At 51.2% G+C, this 21,687-nt stretch overlaps 6 protein-coding genes across 6 annotated transcripts; 5 read left to right on the forward strand and 1 right to left on the reverse strand.

The window, feature by feature from the left end:
- The first annotated feature begins 2,368 nt into the window (after window positions 1-2,368).
- On the forward strand, window positions 2,369-2,978 carry BDP55DRAFT_340676 (uncharacterized protein). Its single transcript, XM_060566918.1, has one exon. The coding sequence runs from the start codon at window positions 2,610-2,612 to the stop codon at window positions 2,940-2,942; it is 333 nt and encodes a 110-aa protein (XP_060433867.1). The 5' UTR covers window positions 2,369-2,609; the 3' UTR covers window positions 2,943-2,978.
- An 893-nt stretch (window positions 2,979-3,871) lies between these two features.
- On the forward strand, window positions 3,872-4,983 carry BDP55DRAFT_649844 (uncharacterized protein). Its single transcript, XM_060573940.1, has 3 exons — window positions 3,872-3,987; window positions 4,073-4,161; window positions 4,240-4,983. The coding sequence occupies exons 1-3, from the start codon at window positions 3,882-3,884 to the stop codon at window positions 4,639-4,641; spliced, it is 597 nt and encodes a 198-aa protein (XP_060433868.1). The 5' UTR covers window positions 3,872-3,881; the 3' UTR covers window positions 4,642-4,983.
- Window positions 4,984-7,278: 2,295 nt separating this feature from the next.
- BDP55DRAFT_690902 (CDP-alcohol phosphatidyltransferase) lies at window positions 7,279-8,916 on the forward strand (the record flags this gene model as incomplete). Its single annotated transcript, XM_060576914.1, has 4 exons — window positions 7,279-7,300; window positions 7,455-7,564; window positions 7,677-7,802; window positions 7,873-8,916. 4 exons carry the CDS (start codon window positions 7,279-7,281, stop codon window positions 8,914-8,916), a joined length of 1,302 nt encoding a protein of 433 aa, XP_060433869.1.
- Window positions 8,917-10,926: 2,010 nt separating this feature from the next.
- Window positions 10,927-11,836, forward strand: BDP55DRAFT_690903 (uncharacterized protein; the record flags this gene model as incomplete). The annotated part of the gene is made up of 4 exons (XM_060576915.1): window positions 10,927-11,023; window positions 11,071-11,476; window positions 11,531-11,570; window positions 11,612-11,836. The coding sequence occupies 4 exons, from the start codon at window positions 10,927-10,929 to the stop codon at window positions 11,834-11,836; spliced, it is 768 nt and encodes a 255-aa protein (XP_060433870.1).
- A 220-nt stretch (window positions 11,837-12,056) lies between these two features.
- Window positions 12,057-15,547, reverse strand: BDP55DRAFT_627875 (uncharacterized protein; the record flags this gene model as incomplete). Its single annotated transcript, XM_060571816.1, has 10 exons — window positions 12,057-12,581; window positions 12,631-12,973; window positions 13,187-13,341; window positions 13,461-13,591; window positions 13,791-13,910; window positions 13,979-14,205; window positions 14,327-14,495; window positions 14,541-14,672; window positions 14,733-14,992; window positions 15,096-15,547. 10 exons carry the CDS (start codon window positions 15,545-15,547, stop codon window positions 12,057-12,059), a joined length of 2,514 nt encoding a protein of 837 aa, XP_060433871.1.
- Window positions 15,548-16,865: 1,318 nt separating this feature from the next.
- On the forward strand, window positions 16,866-19,029 carry BDP55DRAFT_649862 (von Willebrand factor type A domain-containing protein). The gene has a single exon (XM_060573941.1). The coding sequence runs from the start codon at window positions 17,077-17,079 to the stop codon at window positions 18,550-18,552; it is 1,476 nt and encodes a 491-aa protein (XP_060433872.1). The 5' UTR covers window positions 16,866-17,076; the 3' UTR covers window positions 18,553-19,029.
- The last annotated feature ends 2,658 nt before the right edge of the window (window positions 19,030-21,687 follow it).

Consider the following 21,687-nt stretch of genomic DNA (forward strand, 5'->3'; position numbering starts at 1 on the left):
AATAACAGACCCCTCCCGCGCTATCGACACGTACACTACGCACATCAGACTCCCAAACCTCAACACATCGGTGCGGATACGAAGCGGCAGAACCCAAGCCGCGGTGGAGTTGGAGGGTTCCAGTTGACACCTTTTCACCTAGCGCATCTCGCTAAGCAGGGGGTTCTGGGCTTCGGCTTCCATTTCGATTCTACGCCCTCTCGGTACTTGCAGATTGTACTGCAACGACGAGACGGTTAGACCTCAAACCTCTGACTTCGAAGCCTCATCACATCGTACAAGCAGCATCTAGGAACGCTTGCAATCGCCGACGCCCTGCCAAGTTGACAGGTTCAGTTGTGGCGGTCATTCTCCCATTCTAGACGTCGACCCAGGCAGCCCAATGGCACTTTGAAGGGCATGTTTGCCGTCAACGGTGCGGTCTCAGCGCTCTGCTACAATTTGTCTACAAATAATAGATAAACGCATCAATGCGGAGACGTTGGGGCGCTTGGGATCGTCGTCCCGGAAGAAGGGGTCTCGGAGGCAACAGACAAGACCCGGGCGGAGCCAACCACCTCGATATTCAAGTTGAACCTCCGCTCTCTCAAGTCAGCAAGTCAGCGACTTAGCGCCAGCCATTCCGATTGCACTGTGCCATAGACAAAAAAAGGGTATCAACTTTCAAGTGACCAAGCTGCTCTGGACTGCGCAACCATACTAGCTGCATCGGCTCTCCTGCACAACGGCCTTGGTTGGGGACCACACTCTCTCTTTACCTATGCCGCTAACGAGATCGGGTGTCCATTGTTGCCCGGAGATGAATCTCCTCTCCACAAACTGCAACTTTGTGCCGCGAGAGCCCACTGAAAATCCGTCCAGGGCCCTTTTCCCATCGTTACAACTTACCGCAAGGAACGAGCGGTCTGATTATTCCATCCTATGCTCTGTATCCGTAGTGTGTCCGTAGATGTCAGTACTAGAAGTGAGCAGGGAATAGTCAACTAGCGACAAGCCTTTGCAGCCTTGCCGAGGTTGTGGTGACGACTTCTCTCAACTTTTGGCTCGTTAATTTGCAGCCCCGGACCCGTTTGAGATTGGAAGGCCCGGCCTGTCCGTCCATCGCCATTCGCCATATCTTTGCTGATCCCACGGTAATCCTCCTCTGAAGCTTGCCTGGCTCAATTCCAGCCCCGGCCGCTGCTGGTATTGTGCCAGTTGCCCATGTTTAGGCATTGCATCCAGTCAGCGGCGTCAGCTAGACATTCCTGTGCTCCTTCGTATCCCCACGGTTTGCTAGGCACACTGACGACGACAACTTCGTGTCCATCCGACCTGTCAGCTATTCCTTCAAGTTGTGGCGCCTATCCGTAGGTACGGAGCAGTCGAGAGTCGAGATCGTATTACTCTATATCTGAAAGCAAGCCAGTCGGATTCCCACTTGGGTACGACTTTGCAGGTCGGATGACCAGACCCATTGTTGATTACGAGGTTGCAGAAGACTGGAACTGTCTCGATGCTCTCCATAAAATGCGGCGTGAAAGTTATGGAGCCAAGACCACCTTATTGTGCAGTAAACTTCGCCGCCAAACAGGGCCAACCCCTCTTAACTTTCTCCTTGGCTCTCTGCTAGCACAACTTTACGAGACCACCATCTGCAACATGCACTTTCTCCGAGGCGAGACAGGACTCAGGAGTGGTGAAGTTGTACCTCTCGCCCTGCCGGGAAGCGTCTGGGTGAGTCCGTGGGTTTCTCCCAGCCGCCGGAATTTTTTCTTTCGTGAGGGTCTCGACACCACTTGGTGAGTTCCATGATGTGTACGGAGTATGAAGCACAGCTATCGCTGTTCCCGGCGTCCCACTGGCTGATCGCCACTCGTATTCTGCCTAACAATCATTTTAGTGCCATCGGTGCTGCAGACAGAGTGCAGACTGCAGTGTTGCAGCGGCGCCGACGCAAAAAGCCAATTGCCCCGGGCCATGGAATGAATCCATGGATCCCTGCAGAGAGCGGCATGCTCCCACTGAACCCTTCCTCTGCTAAGCCTCAATATCCACTGAATAGAAACACAAGACCAAGACAGACCACGGGAGAGAGCCGCCACCAGAGTCACCCTCGAAGACGCATTCACACACCACTGCTGTGAACGATATCGACAGTCTACTGCGTACACAGAAGGCTCCTGACTTGCCTGGTTCTGAGGAAAAGACACCCTAGGGCCCCAGAGACAACCACAACAACCATGCCTCCCTACCATTCAAGCGGGTCAATGGCAAGGGCGGCAAGAGACAGACATGCCAGACGGGCTGCGGGCCACGGCTCAGGCTGGGTTCCCCTCACGTTATCAATATCTGCCCATCAGTCACCCGTGATTTTCGGTCAGACAAAAGTGGTGACTCTTCGTTCTAGAAATGGTGGACTGTGGAGAGGCACGCCGGGCTCAGCGCAGCGACCGCGAGTATCCGTACGGAGTACACTACAGAGTACTTGGACCTACGGAGTATTGGGAAGAGGATATTGAAAAGTGAGAAGAAAAAAAGAAAAAGAAAAGAGCCAATGATTCTCCATCTGATCCCCAGGAGCAGGGGAAGTGTTCATCCTGTGATTGGGCACCAGGGGGGGGATACCGATGAACAGACCCCAAACGGACCCTGGCAAATTCTTAGCTCCTTTTCTCGACCCCGGGACCTTTTCTCGAGAAACGGCAGGACCACCACACCATCACGACCACAACCACCAGCAGGAAATACGCCGGGTGGCTGGCGTGGAGAACGTGCTACTGTGTAAACCCAATTCCGCCCGTTTCTCTCCTCGTTCCTCTTCGACAGTCAACCGGCTCCTCTCTATAGACTCCCATGCAAATGCCTGCCTGTGGATTATCGCAAGAGAGCCCCATAACGATGTACCTGGGACCCCGGGTCTCCTTTATATTGTGCCGTACGGGATACCGCGGATACTTTGATGTGGATTTGCGAATAGAAGCTTCCCGACGAGGCCCTGGTCCGAACGAGCATGCTACCACCTCGAATATGTGCTAGTCAACCTTAGTGTCCTCTTGGCAAAAATCGTGCGTCCGGCTCGTCTGCTCCTTCTCGCCTTCCTCCCCACGGCTCTGTGCTCCGGGGCCTCTTTTTTTTTTTTTTTTTTTTTTTTTTTTTTTTTTTGAATATGAACCGTCAACTTCTCTGACGACTTTCATTCCACTTCTGCTCTCCGCCCCTCTCTCCCTTTTCCACCTCACCTCCCTCCCCAATCCCTCCGCGCGTGTCCGTATCGTCTTGTTTCGGTCTGTCGTTACACAGTTGAATATCGTGTCTGCACATATATTCTCATCCAAACCTCTCATCCTCCCCCCGAACTCTTCACACCTCAGTCGCTCCAGCATCACCACTGCCTACATTATACACAAGGCACAAAACAAAACCGAATCTCAGCCTCACCATCGCTACTAGTACTTTCTCGGTCAAACCAAGTCCACTTTCGTTAGCAACGAAAGGGTTCCATTTTATTATTAGTGCGTAAGTCAAAACCGCCCATTCCTCAACGCCTCGTTCATAACTCGCCCCCCTTGTGACCGCCCGCCCCAATCAACCTAAATTGGGCCAAAACGCCATGTGTTGGCCCAAACAGGCGTTGGATAAGTTGCCCCCCCTCGTAGCCTTGGGCTGGCTTGGGGAGACTTTAGGAATGCAGCAAAAAGACTGAAGGGACAGAAAAGGCTGTCCATAAACATACACAAGACGGGTTGCTGACCAGGAAACGCACTGCAGTCGATATTAATATTTGAATCTTGTCGAATCTTTTTTCCTCTTCAACGACAACAAAACAACTTTGTCCGTACATACACCAAACGCATCCCTCTCGACACCGGTTCAGCATACACACATCCCCGCAAATCACAATGCCTTCGTTCAATAGCACCGTCTTCGCCGTTGCTGCGGCCTTTGTCGCCACGGCCCAGGCCGACTACTACGTTGAACCCTCAAGTGTTTCTCTGGCCACAAGAAGTACGGATTTTTGCCCTTACCTTCTCCCCCGAAATTATCTACCTGGGGGTTTTTGATCCGGCAGCATGCTAACGAAAACTTGCAGAGGCCTGGTGCGCCGACGAGAAGAACACATGCCCCATCATCTGCCAGCAAGTCGAGCCCCGGACGACCCTGGTGAACGAATGTGACCCTGTAAGTAGCCAATGGCTTACGGAACAATCCCCAAACCATGGAACACCAGAAAGCTGACCAGACCTCTTCTCCACACAGGAAACCCTTACCTACGGCTGCATCTGCGGCGACAAGAACCAGCCCAACATGACCGAGTACTCCCTCACCCTGCCCTACCACGTCTGCCAGGAGTACGGCAACCAGTGCGTCAAGGCTTGCGGCCTCGGCGCCAACAACTGCGCGTCAAACTGCCGCCAGGACAACCCTTGCGGCGCCCAGAACCCCACCCGCCAGAACTCGACCTCCACCGCCGGCACGGCCACCGCTTCGGCCACCTCCAGCGAGACGAGCGGCGCCATCTACACCGGCCTTGGCGACTCCGGCTCCTCCAGCTCTGGCTCGTCTTCCGGCAGCGGCGCCGCGGCTCTGGAAATGGGTCGCAGCGCTGGGCTGGCTATCCTCGTCGGTAGCTTGATTGGCGGTGCTGCTCTCCTGCTTTAAGTGTGAGTACGATGTCCAACGAAGTTTAGGACGAAAGATAGGAAAAAGGAGGAAAGAAGTAGGAGAATAGCGATCGGGGAACTGTCGTGTGTTGCCGTGTGTTCTGTCTCGTCCGCTCTTTTGAATACCCTCTTGCACAAAGTTTTTATCACATGCTCGGCGTTTATGGGCGAGGTGTTTGAATCATGGGCCTCTGGATCAACCAAACAAATAATGTCTTTTTAATATTTTCGGACAGAACACACAAGCAATGGAGCGGGATGATCAGGGTCGGGTAAACTGTCTCTAGCGTTTTACGTCATCTTTCACGGGGGCAGAGAAGTAGCAAAAAAAAAAAAAAAAGATTGAAAAGAAAGAATGGAATCAGAAGCGAAGAAGCAGTTGAGCTTCATGAACAACAAAGCATGTCCCGTCACCCATTTCGATATCTTGATTGTCATCCCCACTCGCTAGCGTTGCCTGACGCCTCTGGTGAACAGCCCATGAATCCATCAGGTCTTGTCTGATAGCTGAGCACGAGACCATTCACCCTGTTCATTCCGTCCGAGGATCGTTCCCGTGATGTGGATTGGGCTAGATTGCAAGAAACATCAGATTGGTCTGCATAGGCTAGCTATCACCGCTAGCAAGAGGCTCGGGATGGAGAACAGCAATATGCGAGCCATGGTGAGGGCAACATCGGGAATGTACTGGTGCAATTGCATCGCGGGCACCAATCAGAGTCATACAAACTCTACACACATGTTCCGACCACCAGTGTGCGGGATTATCGACAAAACACACAAGTCAGACAGGTAACCAGTAAGGCGCCGTTCAGCCGGCCTGTGCCACATGCAAGTCTGATGCCGCCATACATACCGGGGCGGGGGTCACGGGGGACCAGCATTCGGTAAGGCGAGGGCAGGGCTAGGCCGGCCCCGATCTCGACGGCCTCGATCTGAGGCTGAAGCTACATGGAGCTGGTCGAGGAGAAGACGAGGGAGGGTTCCTCACATGTCATCGTGCAGGAGTTTCGACCAGCCTTCTAGACAAATAGTGAGCGGGCTGCCCAGTGGGATTCCTTGGGGGCCGATAACCAGACGATCAGACACCAAGTTCAGTCAACATCGGCCGGTGCGACTTCACGTCCTGGCGGGGAAAGTTTATGTGGAGGCGGGCGGGCGGGTTCGGTGTGTTGGTGAGCAGGGCCCGGTGCTACCTCGCCGATGTGCGCCGTAACTCTTCCTGGGGCAGCTCCAGAATCCAGAGTCCAGACGGAACGGAGGTTGGTCTCTCACATGCTAATTACCAGTCAATGCGCGTAGGACGTCGAAACTAAGGTAGGCAAAGTGGGTAGTATCGAGTGCTTGGGTTCCAGAGTCGACTGGTCCAGCGACGGAACAGTAAAGCCTGCATCGATTCGACGTCTGGAGGCGGATTTAGGGCCGTTGGAGGAGCCCCCGGATGGTGAATCAATGATATCGATCCAATGGTGTGCAAGGAAGGCGTGGTAAAAAGGCGGTAAACGCGAGGAGAATCCCTGCGTGACCAGGCGTTGATTGGATGTTTCTGTCTCGGGGCCTTTGTGAGCGAAGAAACGGGTGAGGAGCTTGGGGCGTTTGGGAGCTGGTGTGTTTTAATAGGGTCCTCTTGAGAATTTTGTTGAACGCCGAGATGGGCGGAGCCGTATGAGCGCAAGTCGGTCGAAGTGGTGCGCTCGTCGCAGTCCGTCAGAGCTCCGATTTGTGCGTGTCGAGATGGGGTGGTCGGTCGCCCTGACCACTACCACTGCCACCCATGTGATTTGCTGCAGGGGAAATATGGCGAGAGGACGTGTATGTCTCGCAATTGGGTGCACTGTGGCTGCTGTAAAAGATGGTGTAAATGGTGTAGGGAATAGTCGAATTGAAAGCGGCGATGGATGACGATGGTAGAGGTGTAGTTGAATGCGTCTTGGAGAATGGAAGGAGAAGACTGTGGTGGGATCACGAGCTTCCCTTCCCGGAGACTTGGGGTACGTATCCGCCGACGTGCTTCTTCCTGCTGCGGCGGTGGGCTGGAGAGACCTTGACTGACGCACGTCGACGGCCGCGTACCTACGGCAAACCGAGCCTCCCTCCTTCCGCCCCTCGCCCCGGCGCGCCCCAGGCCTCTGGACAAAGTTGAGGTGCATCTGATTTGTTCCCGAAAGAGAAGCTTGTGCCTGCGCTGCGTGCCATTTGCTGCTGGTCGCAACCGCAAATCCACTTCATCTGCCTGACCCCGGCCACTTTTCACCCCTAATAGAAAAAAAGGATTAAAAAAAAAAAGAGAGAGAGAAAGAGGGAGACCTGGACGGGAGCCAACGGCACGGCCTGCCTTATGATGCGAACTCAATAAGGTGCGCACACCTTCGATCCGAAGTCTCAAGTCTTTCCTTGCTGCACTTGCACTGCACGTCAACTTGCGGTGGAAGCCGAGCATCCTCTTGTGCCTTCTCCATTTACCTTTGGCCCTCTTCTTAATACCTCCTCCATCCCCCTCCTTTCCCCACGGCCGTTGTTACATCCCACTCTCTTGCCTCTGGCACTTCTCAACCTTTCCCCTCCACCTCTTTCCCCCCGCCGCACCCTGAGATTCCAGAACCATTTTGTGTCTCTGACGCAATTCCTCACAGCCATGGGCGCCGCAACTTCAGACAGTAAGCACGAACCCTCTTCCCCAATGACATGCTCAAGTGCTAGGGCACCTGGATGGCCTCGGCGTCGCCTGCGAAGTGCGCGTATGCAATTGATGGCGAGAGAGCTTCTAGGAGCTATGGTGGAACTCCAAACATGCTAACATCCATCCTACAGGGACGGCCGCCGCCGAATGCATCTCGGACGATGCCCTCATCCACCTCAAGTCCTACAAGTACTCGGCCGTCGACAAGTCGCCCATCTCCAACTATATCCTCCGACCCTACGTGCGTAGCCCTTCCGACCACCTCCCCCTCCCACCCGCCGCTGCCCCGCGCCGTCCGAGCGGCCTCGACCTCAGCATTTCCCCAACACCTTGCTAACCAAGCCTCCTTGTAGTGGAATGCTGCCGTTGAGCTGCTGCCGCTATGGCTGGCACCGAATATGGTCACCTTGCTGGGCTTCTTCATGATCCTCGGAAACATTGGCCTGCTGGTCATTTTCATGCCTGACTTGGTTGGACCGGTAAGTCAAGCTGGAGTTCCAGAGCAGATGTGCGCTGGTCAGGACACTCGGCTAATACACGTGTCAACAGGGCCCTTCATGGCTATACTACAGCTTTGCTTTCGGTCTCTTCATGTACCAGACGATGGACAACCTCGACGGCAAGCAAGCGCGACGCACCGGAACATCGAGTGGACTTGGCGAGCTCTTCGACCACGGCATTGACTCTTTGAACTGCACCCTGGCAAGTCTTCTCGAGACTGCCGCCATGGGCCTCGGCACTTCCAAGTCTGGCGTCTTCACGGCTCTCGTCCCGTGCCTGCCCATGTTCTTCTCGACTTGGGAGACATACCACACCCACACTCTGTACCTGGGCAGGATCAACGGCCCAACCGAGGGTATCCTGATCGCCTGCAGCGTCATGGTCGTCTCTGGAATCTACGGCCCCGGCATCTGGACCGAGCCCATCATCAACATCCTCGGCGACAAGGCTGAGCAGCACCTCTATGGCTTCCACTACCTGCTGGGAGACTACTCGATCCGGGACATCTGGATTGCTATGATCGTTTTCTCACTCTTTGCGACCCACATTCCCTTCTGTGTCCTCCACGTTATTCAGGCCCGTCGCTCGCGCGGTGAGCCCGTAGCCCCTGTTTTCCTCGAGTGGACGCCCATGACAGTGTACACCCTCGCTATTGGCGCCTGGGTCTACTCGCCGTACTCGGCCATTCGCAGCGACAACCACCTTGTTCTCTTTTGCGTAACCATGGCCTTCGTGTTCGGTCGCTTGACTACGAAGATGATTCTTGCCCACCTCACCAAGCAGCCTTTCCCTTACTGGACCGTCATGCTTGTGCCCCTTGTCGGTGGTGCCGCGCTCGCCAACCTTCCGCGTCTGGGCCTCCCGGGCATCAGTGCTCAGACTGAGCTGTACTACCTGTACGGCTACTTTGTCTTCTCGGCCGTCGTCTACTTTCGCTGGGCATACCTGGTCATCACGAGCATTTGCAATTTCCTCGGCATCAATGCTCTGACTATTCCGAAGGAGAAGCAGCTCGCAAACAAGCAGGCAATTGCTGCCGCCAAGGCACCACCTCTGACCAATGGTCTGATGAACGGCATGAAGAAGGACTAGATCGGGGCAGCTTGAGGTGGCGGGGCATCGGTCCAAGATTTTTAACACCACAACAACGAGCAAGTATTCCAGGATGGCGAGGGGTCATAGTAGCGACGTTGCGATGGAGTGAAATGACGGATTTCGAGTAAATGAATTACAGCAAGCCTGATTGCGGCTTTGATGGAAAGGCGCGCTTTTTTTTCGCATGGATGTCGGCGTTGCTGGAGGCTGATCCACTTTCAACATGGCATGCTTATTACTGGCGCTTTTTGGGTGAGCAAAACCATGGAAACCGGCCTAGCTCGATTGAGCTATAGGAACTTTTCTAGTATAAGGACGTAAGCAGTCCGTTGCATAATATCAACTTCAACTTAGTACATGCTGATTGGCTTTTCATTGGGCAAAAGGTGATCGTGGAGAGTCGAACCTTGGACCTATTTCTGTTATAGGAACGGACAGTATTGAACATCTTTCACTGGTCACTTGTCTTCGTTCTGCATTATGACGATATCACTTGTGATCAGATATACAATGCGGTTGAACTCATCCCTAGTCTATTTGTGATCTCAATAGGGTTCGATTCTTGGAGTTCCATCTACACTTGGACCTCAGTGAATGGAGCTGAAGTTAAGAGGTATCTGATGGAATGAATGGTGACTTCTCTACTTTCTGCCCTTTGTATAAAATTATCGTCTTGAAAGATGGACCTGTTTTTTTGTTCAGTGTGCTTGTTCCATGCGGGATCGCCCGATTGTCTGCGTGTGAAGCACCTAATGTGCACATGAAGGGTGAACCAAGGATCATGCTGATGTGAGACCTCCAGGACATAGCTCAAGAGGCATGCTTACCATGAGGGTAAGTCGGCCACAGCTTTCATATCGGTTACGCTTTCTCAGCGATACCGTATTTCACTGCGGATACGTCCGCCACGACGAACAATGAGGCCCACTATCAAGTGTCTTTTGCCTCATATCCTCTTTGTCATAGTTTTTGCTTTAGAGAGAACCTGGGAGTACCCGACGAAGTGAGTTGGCAGACATGGCCACTACCTTCACCCCAGACTCTCGACTACCTTCTACCGCTGGTGTCTGGTAGGCATCCACGGCCATCGCCGTCATGTGTCGAAGTGGACGTTGTTTGACACTTGAGAGGTTTTCATAAGAAATGTTGAAGTGACTGGTAGTAGACTGCTCACGTTCTAAGGAGAAGGGGGGGCGGTGAATATCTTAGTGACTGCTTATTTAAATGGGCAGTTTGTGAGCACTATCTGAGCACATCAGACCGTTGGTAGATGACGTGCTTGGTGGTGAATGCTGATGCAGCATGGCAGCGGCGGTCTCAATCGAGCCAAAGTCATACTAGGTCATCTCATGCTTAGTGGTAAACTTCAAGACAGCCTCATTTTTTATCATCACGCTCCATGAATAGTGCCGTATTAAAGTGCGAATACGTTCGTGATTCGAAGTCGTGAGTGTGGATAGTGGACTTTAGCATGGTCTAGATTGTTACGTCAAAATTGCTTGCGATCAATAGCATTAGAGAAGGAAAGGGGTTCACTGGCTCAAGATACAGCTTGCTTATGGATAGTTAGCACAAGCAAGGGAAGGACTTACGAAACACTTGGCTGTGATACTGCGCTGAAAGAAACGTGAGGCTGGGGAGCCCTTCACACTCTTTGATGGTTGTCCAAGGATGTTTGCGCACCGGATCGCCCCAGCGATCTTCAGGCAGCAGGAAGTCTGGATTAATTGTTACTGAGCTGAAGTACTTGCATCTAAGTACACTTAAGTACACTTCAGCTCTCTCCCCAATTATTCTACTTGGAGCTGAAGTTGAGGCAGGCTATGCCTCGCTATCAGCTGTTAGCAACACGCTAGGTAATTGCCTATTAGAAGAGTGTTGCTTCCGATTACCGACCTCACTTGCATCTTCTGTTTTCTGTACAATCCACTGCTGCTTGCTCTTCTAAGGCTCTTAAGACATTGTTTCCGTAACACTCATCTCCTTTCTTTTCAACGTACCTGCATAATGGAAAAGGTTTGGTTCAAGCTTCGTCAAACATTCTACGCGCCTCCAGAAATAGAGTCAATGGGTACGGGGAAAGAGACAGCCCCGCTGTGTCTGGGTCACATCGTTCCTGAACTGCGCCGCCTCGACTTTCCCATCAAATAGACATCGAACCGTTTCCCCAGAACATGCCCGTCTACTCCACAAACGCTCTGACATTTTCGTGGGAACACGGGCGGGCTGTCGAGTACGGCGGTGTGCTCGGCGTGGGCGCTCCCGTCTTGGCTGCTGCGGGGGTACAGGTCACGGCCAAGGCGGATGTGAAGACCATCTTCAGGGCTTCTGTCTCCAACTGCGAGAAGTACGAGAGGCTTGATACGTATTTGGTTCAGGTCACCAAGGCGTACATTGCAGATTGCTTGGAGAGAGACACGGTGGCAAAGTATGTGGAGGATAGTTCGAGCCTGGGGGCCTGGTCCGCATTTGTCATAACTGGGCTGAAGATTGCGTGGGCGGGCTCAAGGTCGACTTCTTCGTCTCATGGGATTGGATATGGTTTTGGTGTTAAAGCGTAAGTTATTTACATATGCTATGGGAACGAGGCAGTAACTTATGTGGACCGCAGGGGATTGCCAACTGTTGCCTCTGTCCGGGCCGAACCCAGCGTGGCACGCAGCAAGATATGACCACGGCGGCCGAAAAGCAGTCTGACTTTGTCTGGTCAATACGACTTGCCAAGGTCCACAAGGGCATTCTGATGAAAGACTGGTCTGTCGGCCCATACACGAAGAAAGAGACGTTCAACAACCGTGAAGATGAGATTGATGTTGAGCGAATCGTCTCAGCTGAGGGTCTGACGCCTACAGGTATACTAGAGGACGAAGTGAATGATGAGGCATTCGTTGCACTGCCCGAGCAGAATCAGTCGTAAGAGAATTGGGGCGTAATTTCATGCATCAGAATGTATTGTTCGCGCCTATTAATGAGCACGAGTGACAAAGCAAATAACCCGGATCTGCCACACCCTCCTAACCCCTCATCATCAACCAGAATGAGAACTCGTATAACCCGGCCATCTTCATTCTACGTGTGCGAGTGCGTCACAGAGGAAACGTCGAACACGAGCCCTACTATCTGCCAGATCTGGCAAATCAGGGCCTGGAGGCAGCAAGAGTCTCGGCTGAACAGTCGTATCCTGTACTCTTCCTGACCAGACTCCTGAAGATAGCCGTCATTCCCGCCTTTGACTGAACCATCCATGCCTCATCGATCACGTTTTCACTCTCAGCGTGCCGCACAAAGTCGAGTATTCGCGCCGCCATCCCTGCTGCAAGCGCAGTCGCGGCGGATGTCCCACTCACGGGTTCAGGATGGGGTGGTAGGTTGATATGTTGTCCAAGCAAGGCAAAGTTGTCGGCTGCCCGGCGTGGCTCAGGGTTGATCTCCGGGACAATTTCCAGAGCACCAGTTGTAGCAAATATGCAAAAGGCGTGATCCTTGATGCGAGCTGGAAAGGGGACTGAGTTCGTGTTGCCCCAGTTGGAAGCTGCAGCGAATATAAGTATGTTGGCGGCATGTGCGGCGTGGACGGCGGTTCTAAGGGGCTTCGGGCAGGTAGCGAAGCCGGCTGAGATGCTGATGATGTCGACTTTCTCTTTGATGGTCCACTTGATGGCCTAGAGTAATATGAGCATGATACATCGAGAATGATGGGTACGAATTCACCTCGGCCATCAAGTACGGCTCCTTCTTCTCATCCGCCTGGTCGTTTTCAAACACCCTTGCGACCACTATCTCGGCCTTGTCGTACATCTTGTAGATGAGATCCACAGACTGCGTACCATGTTGTGACGTCTCTGGATTGATACGCTGGTTGGAGTTGTGGTTACCCGTTTGGACAAAATCTTTGCAAACTAGGTTCCGACTTGGATCAACACCGGTGTCTATCACGGCTATACGGATAGGCTTGTACTGGTCATTGTTCTCGGACAAGCTCTTTGGTGTCCGTAGGACATTTTCGACGGCTTCCCAGTCTCGAAACCACCTTGACGAAGACGCGAGACCCTGCCTATAGATCTCATGTCTCTATCAGCCATTTTGTACCGCGATGGACTATTCGGAATAGGATATTCGCGTTTGGAGCGGGAGAGGGCGAGAGAAAGAGGGAGAGAGAGAGAGAGAGAGAAAGATGAAGGGAGTGAAAGAGGAAGGGGGCGGGAGAGTGAGAGAGACAGAGGTAGGGACCGAGGGAAGGAGGGATGGAAAGGGCGGGAGGGCTTACCTTGCGGCGGCTATTCCTGCTTGTATGTGGTCTGGGGCTTTCAATAGAGTCCGCAATGTGTGCTTCTCCTTGTTGGAATCTAATAGATCGTTCCACTCCATGCGCGTCATCGGAGAACGCCCTATATCATCATATTGTAGATGCCAGAATGTTTGCTGTGGAATGCCATAGGGTGGTCCCTGTCCTAGAACTTCCAGGAATGACAGGGGCACTATCAGTTGTCAGATTGAGATGCAATCGATCACATCCGAAGACACCGGGTAGAAGCACGTACCTGAAGAGAGAGAAAACTGCTGCGGGATCGTCTGCGAGATAATAAGATGCGGAATTCGTTAGCTTTGTTCATCTGCACTGGCGTCTGCACAAGGACCTCCGTAGCCTTGACTGCGGAGGAGCCTCTGAGAACTGACATTCTCTAGTAGAGAATGACTTCAGTAGCCCTTGAACGGGTGTTTGGAACACAATTTTCTCGCCAGAAACCGGGCCTTGAATGCTCTGTTCAATCAACATCTCCTTCATACGTTCGATGCAATCGGTAAACTCAATCGCTGCTGATCACAGTGTCAGATTCAAGAGTGTGAGATATCGCAGCTGGTTCACCTACCCTCCTTCTGCCTGAACCTAAACATCACCTCTGTGCACTGAATCGCCTTCTGTGAACCGTCCTCGGAACATTCCACATCTTCAAGAGTGACTTGAAGGCCGTTCTGTGAAAGTTTGACTACTGTATCCCTGTAGACTTCATCCGATGTCAATGTTAGCCATGTACGCTGCTCCATCAGATTGACTCACCTTTGACTGTGTAGCTCTGGGAGGCTGGATTGATCCGGTCAAAGAATGATAGGCTGTCACTGACGAAAATGAGGAAATAGCTCTCTGCAGTGAATGATGAGTGACAACTAGAGCCAAAATCTGCGTCAATTGACTTCTTGAAGGCGTTGGAGCGATAGTGTAGAAGCTGTAGATATACCGGCTTCCACGGCAAATCGAATGACTTCGTTCCCAACATAAACTTAACGCTGGAAAGGCTTTGTATATATCTGTTGGCATACCTGAGGTATTATTCTGATATCAGCTTCGACACATCCTCAAGCTGACAAGACTAAGTTGGCAAACGTCGGATGAAGCGTGGAAACTTACGCTCGTGTACTTAGAACAGATATGCTGTCGGGAGAAGCTCGAAGATACCCAGCAGTAGTGGAGGTCCGTTCCATGTTGTTACCTAGTCCAAGATGAGCACGAGCCAGTCGACTCCACAGCTCGTGAACAGCGGCGTAGTCTTTGCGACGTTGGGCACACAAGTAAGTTTCTAAAATTACCTGAAGTAGATCGAGATATAATAATGAAAACATACCTTGGTAACTCCTCTGGTCGAGAGTGAGGCGGACTGATACGAAGTGACTGCGGGAATCAATCGCAATCATGTGCCAAACCCCGTACAGGCCTTTTCTGACCTCTTGAATTGGAAGACCTCGGTAGGAACGCACTGGGTAATACCGTTAGTTGGCCTTGCAGGAACTTGTATCAATACTGGAGTTGAACTTACGTTTAAACTTCAACGATTGAGTGTGGTCGGCATTCTCGCAATGACATTTAAATTCCACATCGAGGACATGTTCAGTCATGATTTCTGGTATGACTTGCGCTCTCAAGCAGATGATGTCATGAGGGAATATGTCCTCACTCATCGGACTGCTCCTTGTAGGGGATGCCAGGTCATGTATACTCACCTGATACAACCCAGCAATCCTGTCGAGCCTTGGATGTGACAAGGAGGAGGAACCAACCTTGCCATACCTTGGATCCCTTTCAGGGTTCTCAGTAGAAGTGAAGTCGGGGAGGATCTCTTGGTCCAACAACCACATGCCGAAGGTTTCTTTCATGTAGCGATATAAAGCCATTAACTTACAACTTAGACTCAAGGGATTGCGCTAGGAGAGCGACCTTGTTTGTGTCGACAGAAAGCTCAAAGAACGCATTATCGACGAATTCGATGAAAGCTTCCTTCGATTCAGGTTGCGTTGCAGCTCGGATTCGGTCCAAACTGGTCCGACGAAGGACCTCATCAACAGAATCCTGTAATTTGGAAAGAGGCTGAAGGCATTGCGAAAGAACCTGGCCAACTGATTCCAAGCTACCAGAGGAGCCTTCGCGAATATTCGGGAACGCCCACGTTGCACTCAAATCCAGCGAGCCGATACGGCGCGATGCATCGTCAAGCCGATACAAATCCTGCTCAAAGCTGTACGTATCGGTGCCTATGATTCTTCTCAGCGGTATCAATCTCGACAGCAAAGCTTGAGACTTGGACGTCAACTCGAGAATACTGGTGGAAAGACCCTCGTGGTCCATGTCACTCATGATTCCGGGCCTACAGTTTCGCTCCCATGATGACCAGGCTCCTTGCTGTCTGCAGGCTTCCGGGTGATTTGATTTGTGTGCAATTTTGTGGTGAAACTTCTGTTCAGTGCATGCTCGGACATGGCTATACTGCCAGCAATTCGTAATCAGGCTACAACCTTGGCACATGAATTCGATCATGCGAACTTGGGGTCGGACACCATGTCACCTTGTTCAGCTGAGCTTACTGCATCAACCACTACCAATTGCAGGGCTTGGTGTGTGTAGCTTGCTTCTCCGAGCGTCGGATCCCAAATTATTACCTGCGGGATTGCATGGCAGATAGGTTTGATGCTTTTTGTGTCAGCATGCTTCGGTTGACTTATCTTGGCAGGATTCGATGCAATGGTTAAGGTGGTGTGTCAAAATGTGTCTCGACACTTTCGACATGAATGCTGACATTCAGCCCTCCTTTTCCTCCTTCAATACCTTCTCATCCAAACCACGGAAACAACTCATGATATCAAGACTATTCCGTTGTTGCCGCCATGCCTCGATTCCACATCGAAAGAATACCGCCTGGCATCCACTATACAAGGGATTCAACCTCTCAATTCCACTCCAAGGAGACAACGTCTCATATTCCTCCACAAACTCTGATCTTCACACCGTCAGTCAGGGTAGACCTGGGCCCAGAGGACGGTGGGAAAACGGCGACTGGTATGACTACGCCCCCCCCCCTTTTCGAACCCGCGTCAAATCGCGAACGGAGCGCGTTTCCTGCTTCTCACACACGTGATCTCAACCTGGCAAGCGCGTCAAATGGGTTTTCGCCCGTCGCGAAGCATCATCCATTTCATGAGACCGTTAGTAATAGCTTATCCCATCGACCGCTAGATGTTGTCAACACAAACGTACGTACTTTTACGAGGGGTAATCAATCTGACCCTATTCCCCTTGTTTTCGCTTATGAATCATCTCGAAATGAGGCAAAACTGAAGAAAGACCCGAGACGGCTGTACTGACGCCATCAGTAGTTGGTGGGATACCGCTCTGGGCATTTTATCAACCGCAGATCCCTCCAGAGCCTACTTTGTACGCAGATTCTGATACGTCGAATGATTGTCTTCCTCTCCTTAATATAGACGTCCAGGTTACTATGGGCTGCACTGTCGCATGAACAAAGCTGTTTCAACGGTTTAGCAATCCGTCGAAGCAATAAATACCGGAAGCGCGATATACCTTTCCCCTGTATGATGGCTCCGTAGTCATAGCCTTTTTCTGCACTATCGGCGACGGAATAGAACTAATAGGCACAGTGCAGGAGAACACAAAGGCGGCCGAGGGGTTCAAGAAGGCTGTAGAGAAGCAGAAAATGGTGGCTTTGTTCGAGGAGCACACGCCCAAGATCTTCGAGATGATTATTGGCAACGTTCCTGCCGAAAATATTGCAATCCAGATTGAGTATGTCTGCGAGATCAAAGCAATCGTCCTCGACGATGGCAAAGATGTTTTGGGACTCATAATCCCAATGTCACTTGCGCCACGATATGGAGCCATGGTATACATACCATGGACTGCAGACAAAAGCTGAATCAGATGGTCTTTCGATTGAGGTCAGGATTGAAGACAGAGGCAGGATCAAGCAAGTGTATTGCAACCATCTAGCCGACTTTATGAAGGATGCTCCGATGGACGTTGTCAAAGTCGCCAGTCTCTTTGACCTTAACAAAAACATTGGGGAGGTCCGTACAACCGTCTCACCAGCCCCAACTTATACCGTAGTGAAATACTCCACGGAAACAGCAATCATGGACGAAGATTTCATCGTGTCCATCGAAAGCAGTCTGAGCTACCCGGTTCGTGCCCGGGCCACTTTGTCACCGCCAAATGAAGATGGCCTGGCAGCTCTCATGATCAACCTGAAGCCTGCAGAAGTGTTCGAGGATGCCAGTCATCTGGAAAGTTTCGATGGGGAGATCATCTTCCTCCTCGACCGCAGTGGATCAATGGACTTGGGTACACCCTGGAGCAAGAGAACCAACATGTCGACTTTAAGAGACTCGATGCCGCTCTCCCTTGCTAGCTTACCAACGACATGTCATCTTAATATTGTGTCGTTCGGACATAACGCCGAGTTCCTGTGGGAAAGATCGCAGCCGTACAATCAGAACACCCTCGACGATACCAGGAGTTATGTCCGTGGCCTGGAAGCGAACTTGGGCGGCACAGAATTGCTCCATGCATTGAGAAAAGTGGTCGAATCGAGAAGGCACACATCGTCATCAACACAGATCGTCATTGTAACTGACGGAGAGATCGCACCGGAGGAGGTCCTCACATTTGTCTGGGAAACTCGCCAAAAGCTGGGGAAAAGTGGCAGGTCCTTCGTTCTGGGTATTGGCGAGAGAGTTCCCCATCGCATCATCAACAGGATTAGCGAGCTTGGAGGAGGCTATGGAGAGGTTAGCGACATCGACGCCAACCCCGAGTGGACCAATAGGCGCAGTCTCATGCTTACATATGGACTCATTCCCAAGACATGGACCTGTGAGGTTAACCTGGGTCCTGGTTTTACCAGACAGGACCTCTACACCGATGGATTTATGGATAAGCATACTGGAACGGAGGTCAAAGACGTTCGAGCTGCTTCTTTTGTTCAACCTCCTTTTCCAACGCCATGCTTGAATCCTTTTGCATTCTCATCAGTCTTCCTCTTGCTGGATCTACGCTTAAGGGCCGCCTCAACTAAGGTCACATTGAGGGCAGCCTCTCATGGTGGAGACATTGAGTTAAAGCATAAGCTCAACATCGACAAAACGTCGAATGACACATCTAAGGTCCAGCACCTTGCAGTCCGGGCAAGTCTACTTGGTTTGGAAGCTCAACTGAGCCACCGAGTTGCAAACCGAGTTCAGGAAGACACTGCCAAGATGAACGCTGTGTTACTTGGGAACAAGTTCAAAGTCGCGAGCCGATGGACAAGTCTTGTTGCTTTTCAGGGCTCAGAGGAAATGGCCGATTAGGTCGAGCTAAACAAAGCGAATATCATTCAAGGAGCAGTGAATGATTCACTTGAGCGCATCGTGGCAAGCCGCAAGTACACAACCGGACACTCCGTACGGTCCCATCAAGATGTTTTGGTCAATCACGAGGATTGCCGAAACACTCATGGTTGTCTACCTTTTGCGTACATACTTAGCGCAGAAGCGCGAGGTTTGGAGAATGATGGCCTCCAAAGCCATATCAGCGGTGCCCGCGATACTAAGGTCAATGAATGAAGACGAAGTGAAAAAGCCGGGGTCGCTGTAAAGATTCCTTGTCGCTTCTTCCATGCATTCGTATGATGGGAAGTGCGCAGAGTTCAATACGATGGTGAGCGGTTTGCAGGTCTGTCCCTTTTGGCTAGCAGACGAACGTTGTACGAAGTGCCCTTACAGTCGTAAGAAAGGGCAGTCCGAGGGTACAGGCTATGGAACAAGCAGTGGTGGTCCCGATGGAGCCAGTGCACACCTTTATTGTGCCAAGGTTGGTTGTAGCTTCATGGTCGAAGGGTTAGAAAGTTTTGATCAGCTATGGACGCACAAGGTTGACGAAGGGCATCTGGATGGGACACCCACCTTTGCGGTACAATGAGAAGCGCATGTTTGGGATACTATTTCCAAGTACCTCGCTAGCAAACAAATCTCGGTTTTGCTCCAATGCCCACTTGGAGAGATTTCATATGACCTCATGCACGAGATGTAGTTTTCGCTCATGCTCTTCAAGAACAATCAGTTGTTAATCAATTACGATCGACTGCGTCGTGCACAGCTATTCAAAATAGCTCACGAGACTCGATATGCGTACCCGAAACTAAATTATTTCCTAATAAGCCAGCGATACATAGAAAAGATTACTACACAAATTTGAAAGAATCCCATTCCCTCAATTGTGGAAATAACCCCAACATGCGACAGAGCGCATACAGTGAGTTCGACATCGTAGTCCCCGATCCCACCAGCCTCACGTCGCAGCTCAATTCGCGTTCCGAACAGCCAGCTGCCACTTGTTTCCATGAATTCAAAGCCTCCCTACTCAATGTAAGCGGCCATGTCGCTATCACGGTAAACAACGGCGAGTCTTTCTGAACGCGGTATCCGAGGACGAATCCCTCACCGGCGCCTGGGGCCCATATCTCCATCGTCCTAAGTAATGGCATGCGCAAAGTTGCCCGGCTCGCCTTGAGAAGCAGGCGTTCCGGCGCTGACGGGCTGGATACCAGGTCTCCAATACATGTCGTCAGGGCTAGGTAATTACCTAAGGGCTGGCCAGGTACGAAGACTCTGTGAATGCTCAAAAGTATTCTCCGGTATATCCCTTGACGAATGCTGAAAAAAGTCTCTGGCATCGACTGCGTGACAGAGAGTCAAGCACCGAAGACGATAGCTTGCATTGGCTGCTGCAGAGACAAGGCCGTCATTGCAAACCCTAAGAAAACGTGGATTTCCATTCAGTGGAGACTGCGCTTCCCAAATATGTACTGATTTCATCGTCACACTTTTGCTTGCACGGTCAAGTAGCACAATCATCGCCTTATCGCAGGGGGATTGGCTGGTTTGAGTAATCGCGTGCCATAGCTCGTAGCCGATGGTCTTGAGGCGGCAAAGACAACGGAGACATATTGCAAGTAATGCCTTCGACAGCCTTCTGTAGCAATGTTAATTTACGAAAAGCCTCCTGACGGCGGGCACCTGAGCAAGCTTAAGAGAGTCAGAGCTGACGTTCAGTAAGTTGCCAAGAAGACGCCATTTCGAGTTTGAGGAATACATACGGCTCCGATCATGTTGACTTGCGTTGGTGCGATGGTTCCCAGGGCAGGGCGCTCTGAATCGCTCGGAGAGCTGGCGCTCAACCTTAATTTAACGCCATTCTTAGCCGTAGACTATGCTGAAAGAGAAACGAATGACTTTTTCAGCGCCTGGCTGAAGATCTTGTTATTCGTTTGAATCATGTCTTGCGTTTCTCGTTCGTCAAACTTGTTGACATGATCGTATGCTTGAAAGCTGATGTGAAATTGGATCTCCTTGACGAGATCTCTTCGAGGACCGTGGAGAAAAGAGCTCAAAAGATCAATGTCGGAACCACGAAACTGGAGCTTCACGTGTTGGAAAATTTGCGATTCGAAGAAGGCCTGTCATTCCCTTGAGATGCTTGCCCAGTTCGACAAACCATGCCCCTTTTCCCCCTTCTCAGCTTGCTCCAGAATCAACAGTCGAATCTCCGCAGGCAAGGCTGCAAGGTGGTTGTTGACATCGTCAGACGAGAACATGATTCCTGAGCGTAGCTTCATTTTACAGCTGGTTTGGTCAAAGAGAGTCCGGGTTGTTGAGTTATGGGATGCTGAAAGTGACAAGAAGTAGCGATAATAGACTCATATGTGGCGGGTAGCCTGGCCTTGAGATTTAGTTGGACATGGATTCTTTCTCCGAAAAACAAATGCGGAGAGGCAAACTTAGTTGCCAGGGTTGCGCGTTGGGAGGGAGAGTTTATCATCCCATGAAAATCAATCAGAAGAGACGTGGTTCGAAGTCGTGAGACTGCTGAGGCATTCAGGCGCATTCTCATGTTCACTACATGGACTCTTGCCCGAGATATGAGCTTATCAAGACGAGAGTTAGAGCCCTTGATCTTTAGAAGTATTTACTTAATCAAACCCCCACCCCAGCCACCTTTGTTGGGCGGTTCTTTTGTCACACAAGACAGCTGTGAGTTTTACTATATTTCCTTGAAGAGGAAATGAATATATTTTGCCGAGACACATGAATCTCAACCGGTCTTGAGGGTTCTATTGCATGGTCACCAAGAGCCGTTCCAATTATTCATGTAGACATACAGTTCCCTGACAGATTCAAGTGCTGGACATCAAATCTTACAAGACGCCGAGGCCTGTAGATGGATTCAAAGATGGATGGCGATGAGGCCGAATGTTTCGTCGGATCAAGAAATCAAATATGAACGGTTTGGGAGGGTTCAGAGAATCAGTGATAGTGGCGTGTTGAGACAAAACCTTCTAAAGTTGAAGCTTTGTTCAGTAGTTGATTGATGTCGAAAATAATGCTTCATCAGGAGTTTACTCATTGAGACAATTCCAGTGTATTGTTGAGACGTAGTTTGGAATG

This window comes from Colletotrichum godetiae (genome assembly GCF_030913485.1).
Source record: "Colletotrichum godetiae strain CBS 193.32 chromosome Unknown BDP55scaffold_6, whole genome shotgun sequence".
Lineage (NCBI taxonomy): Eukaryota > Fungi > Ascomycota > Sordariomycetes > Glomerellales > Glomerellaceae > Colletotrichum > Colletotrichum godetiae.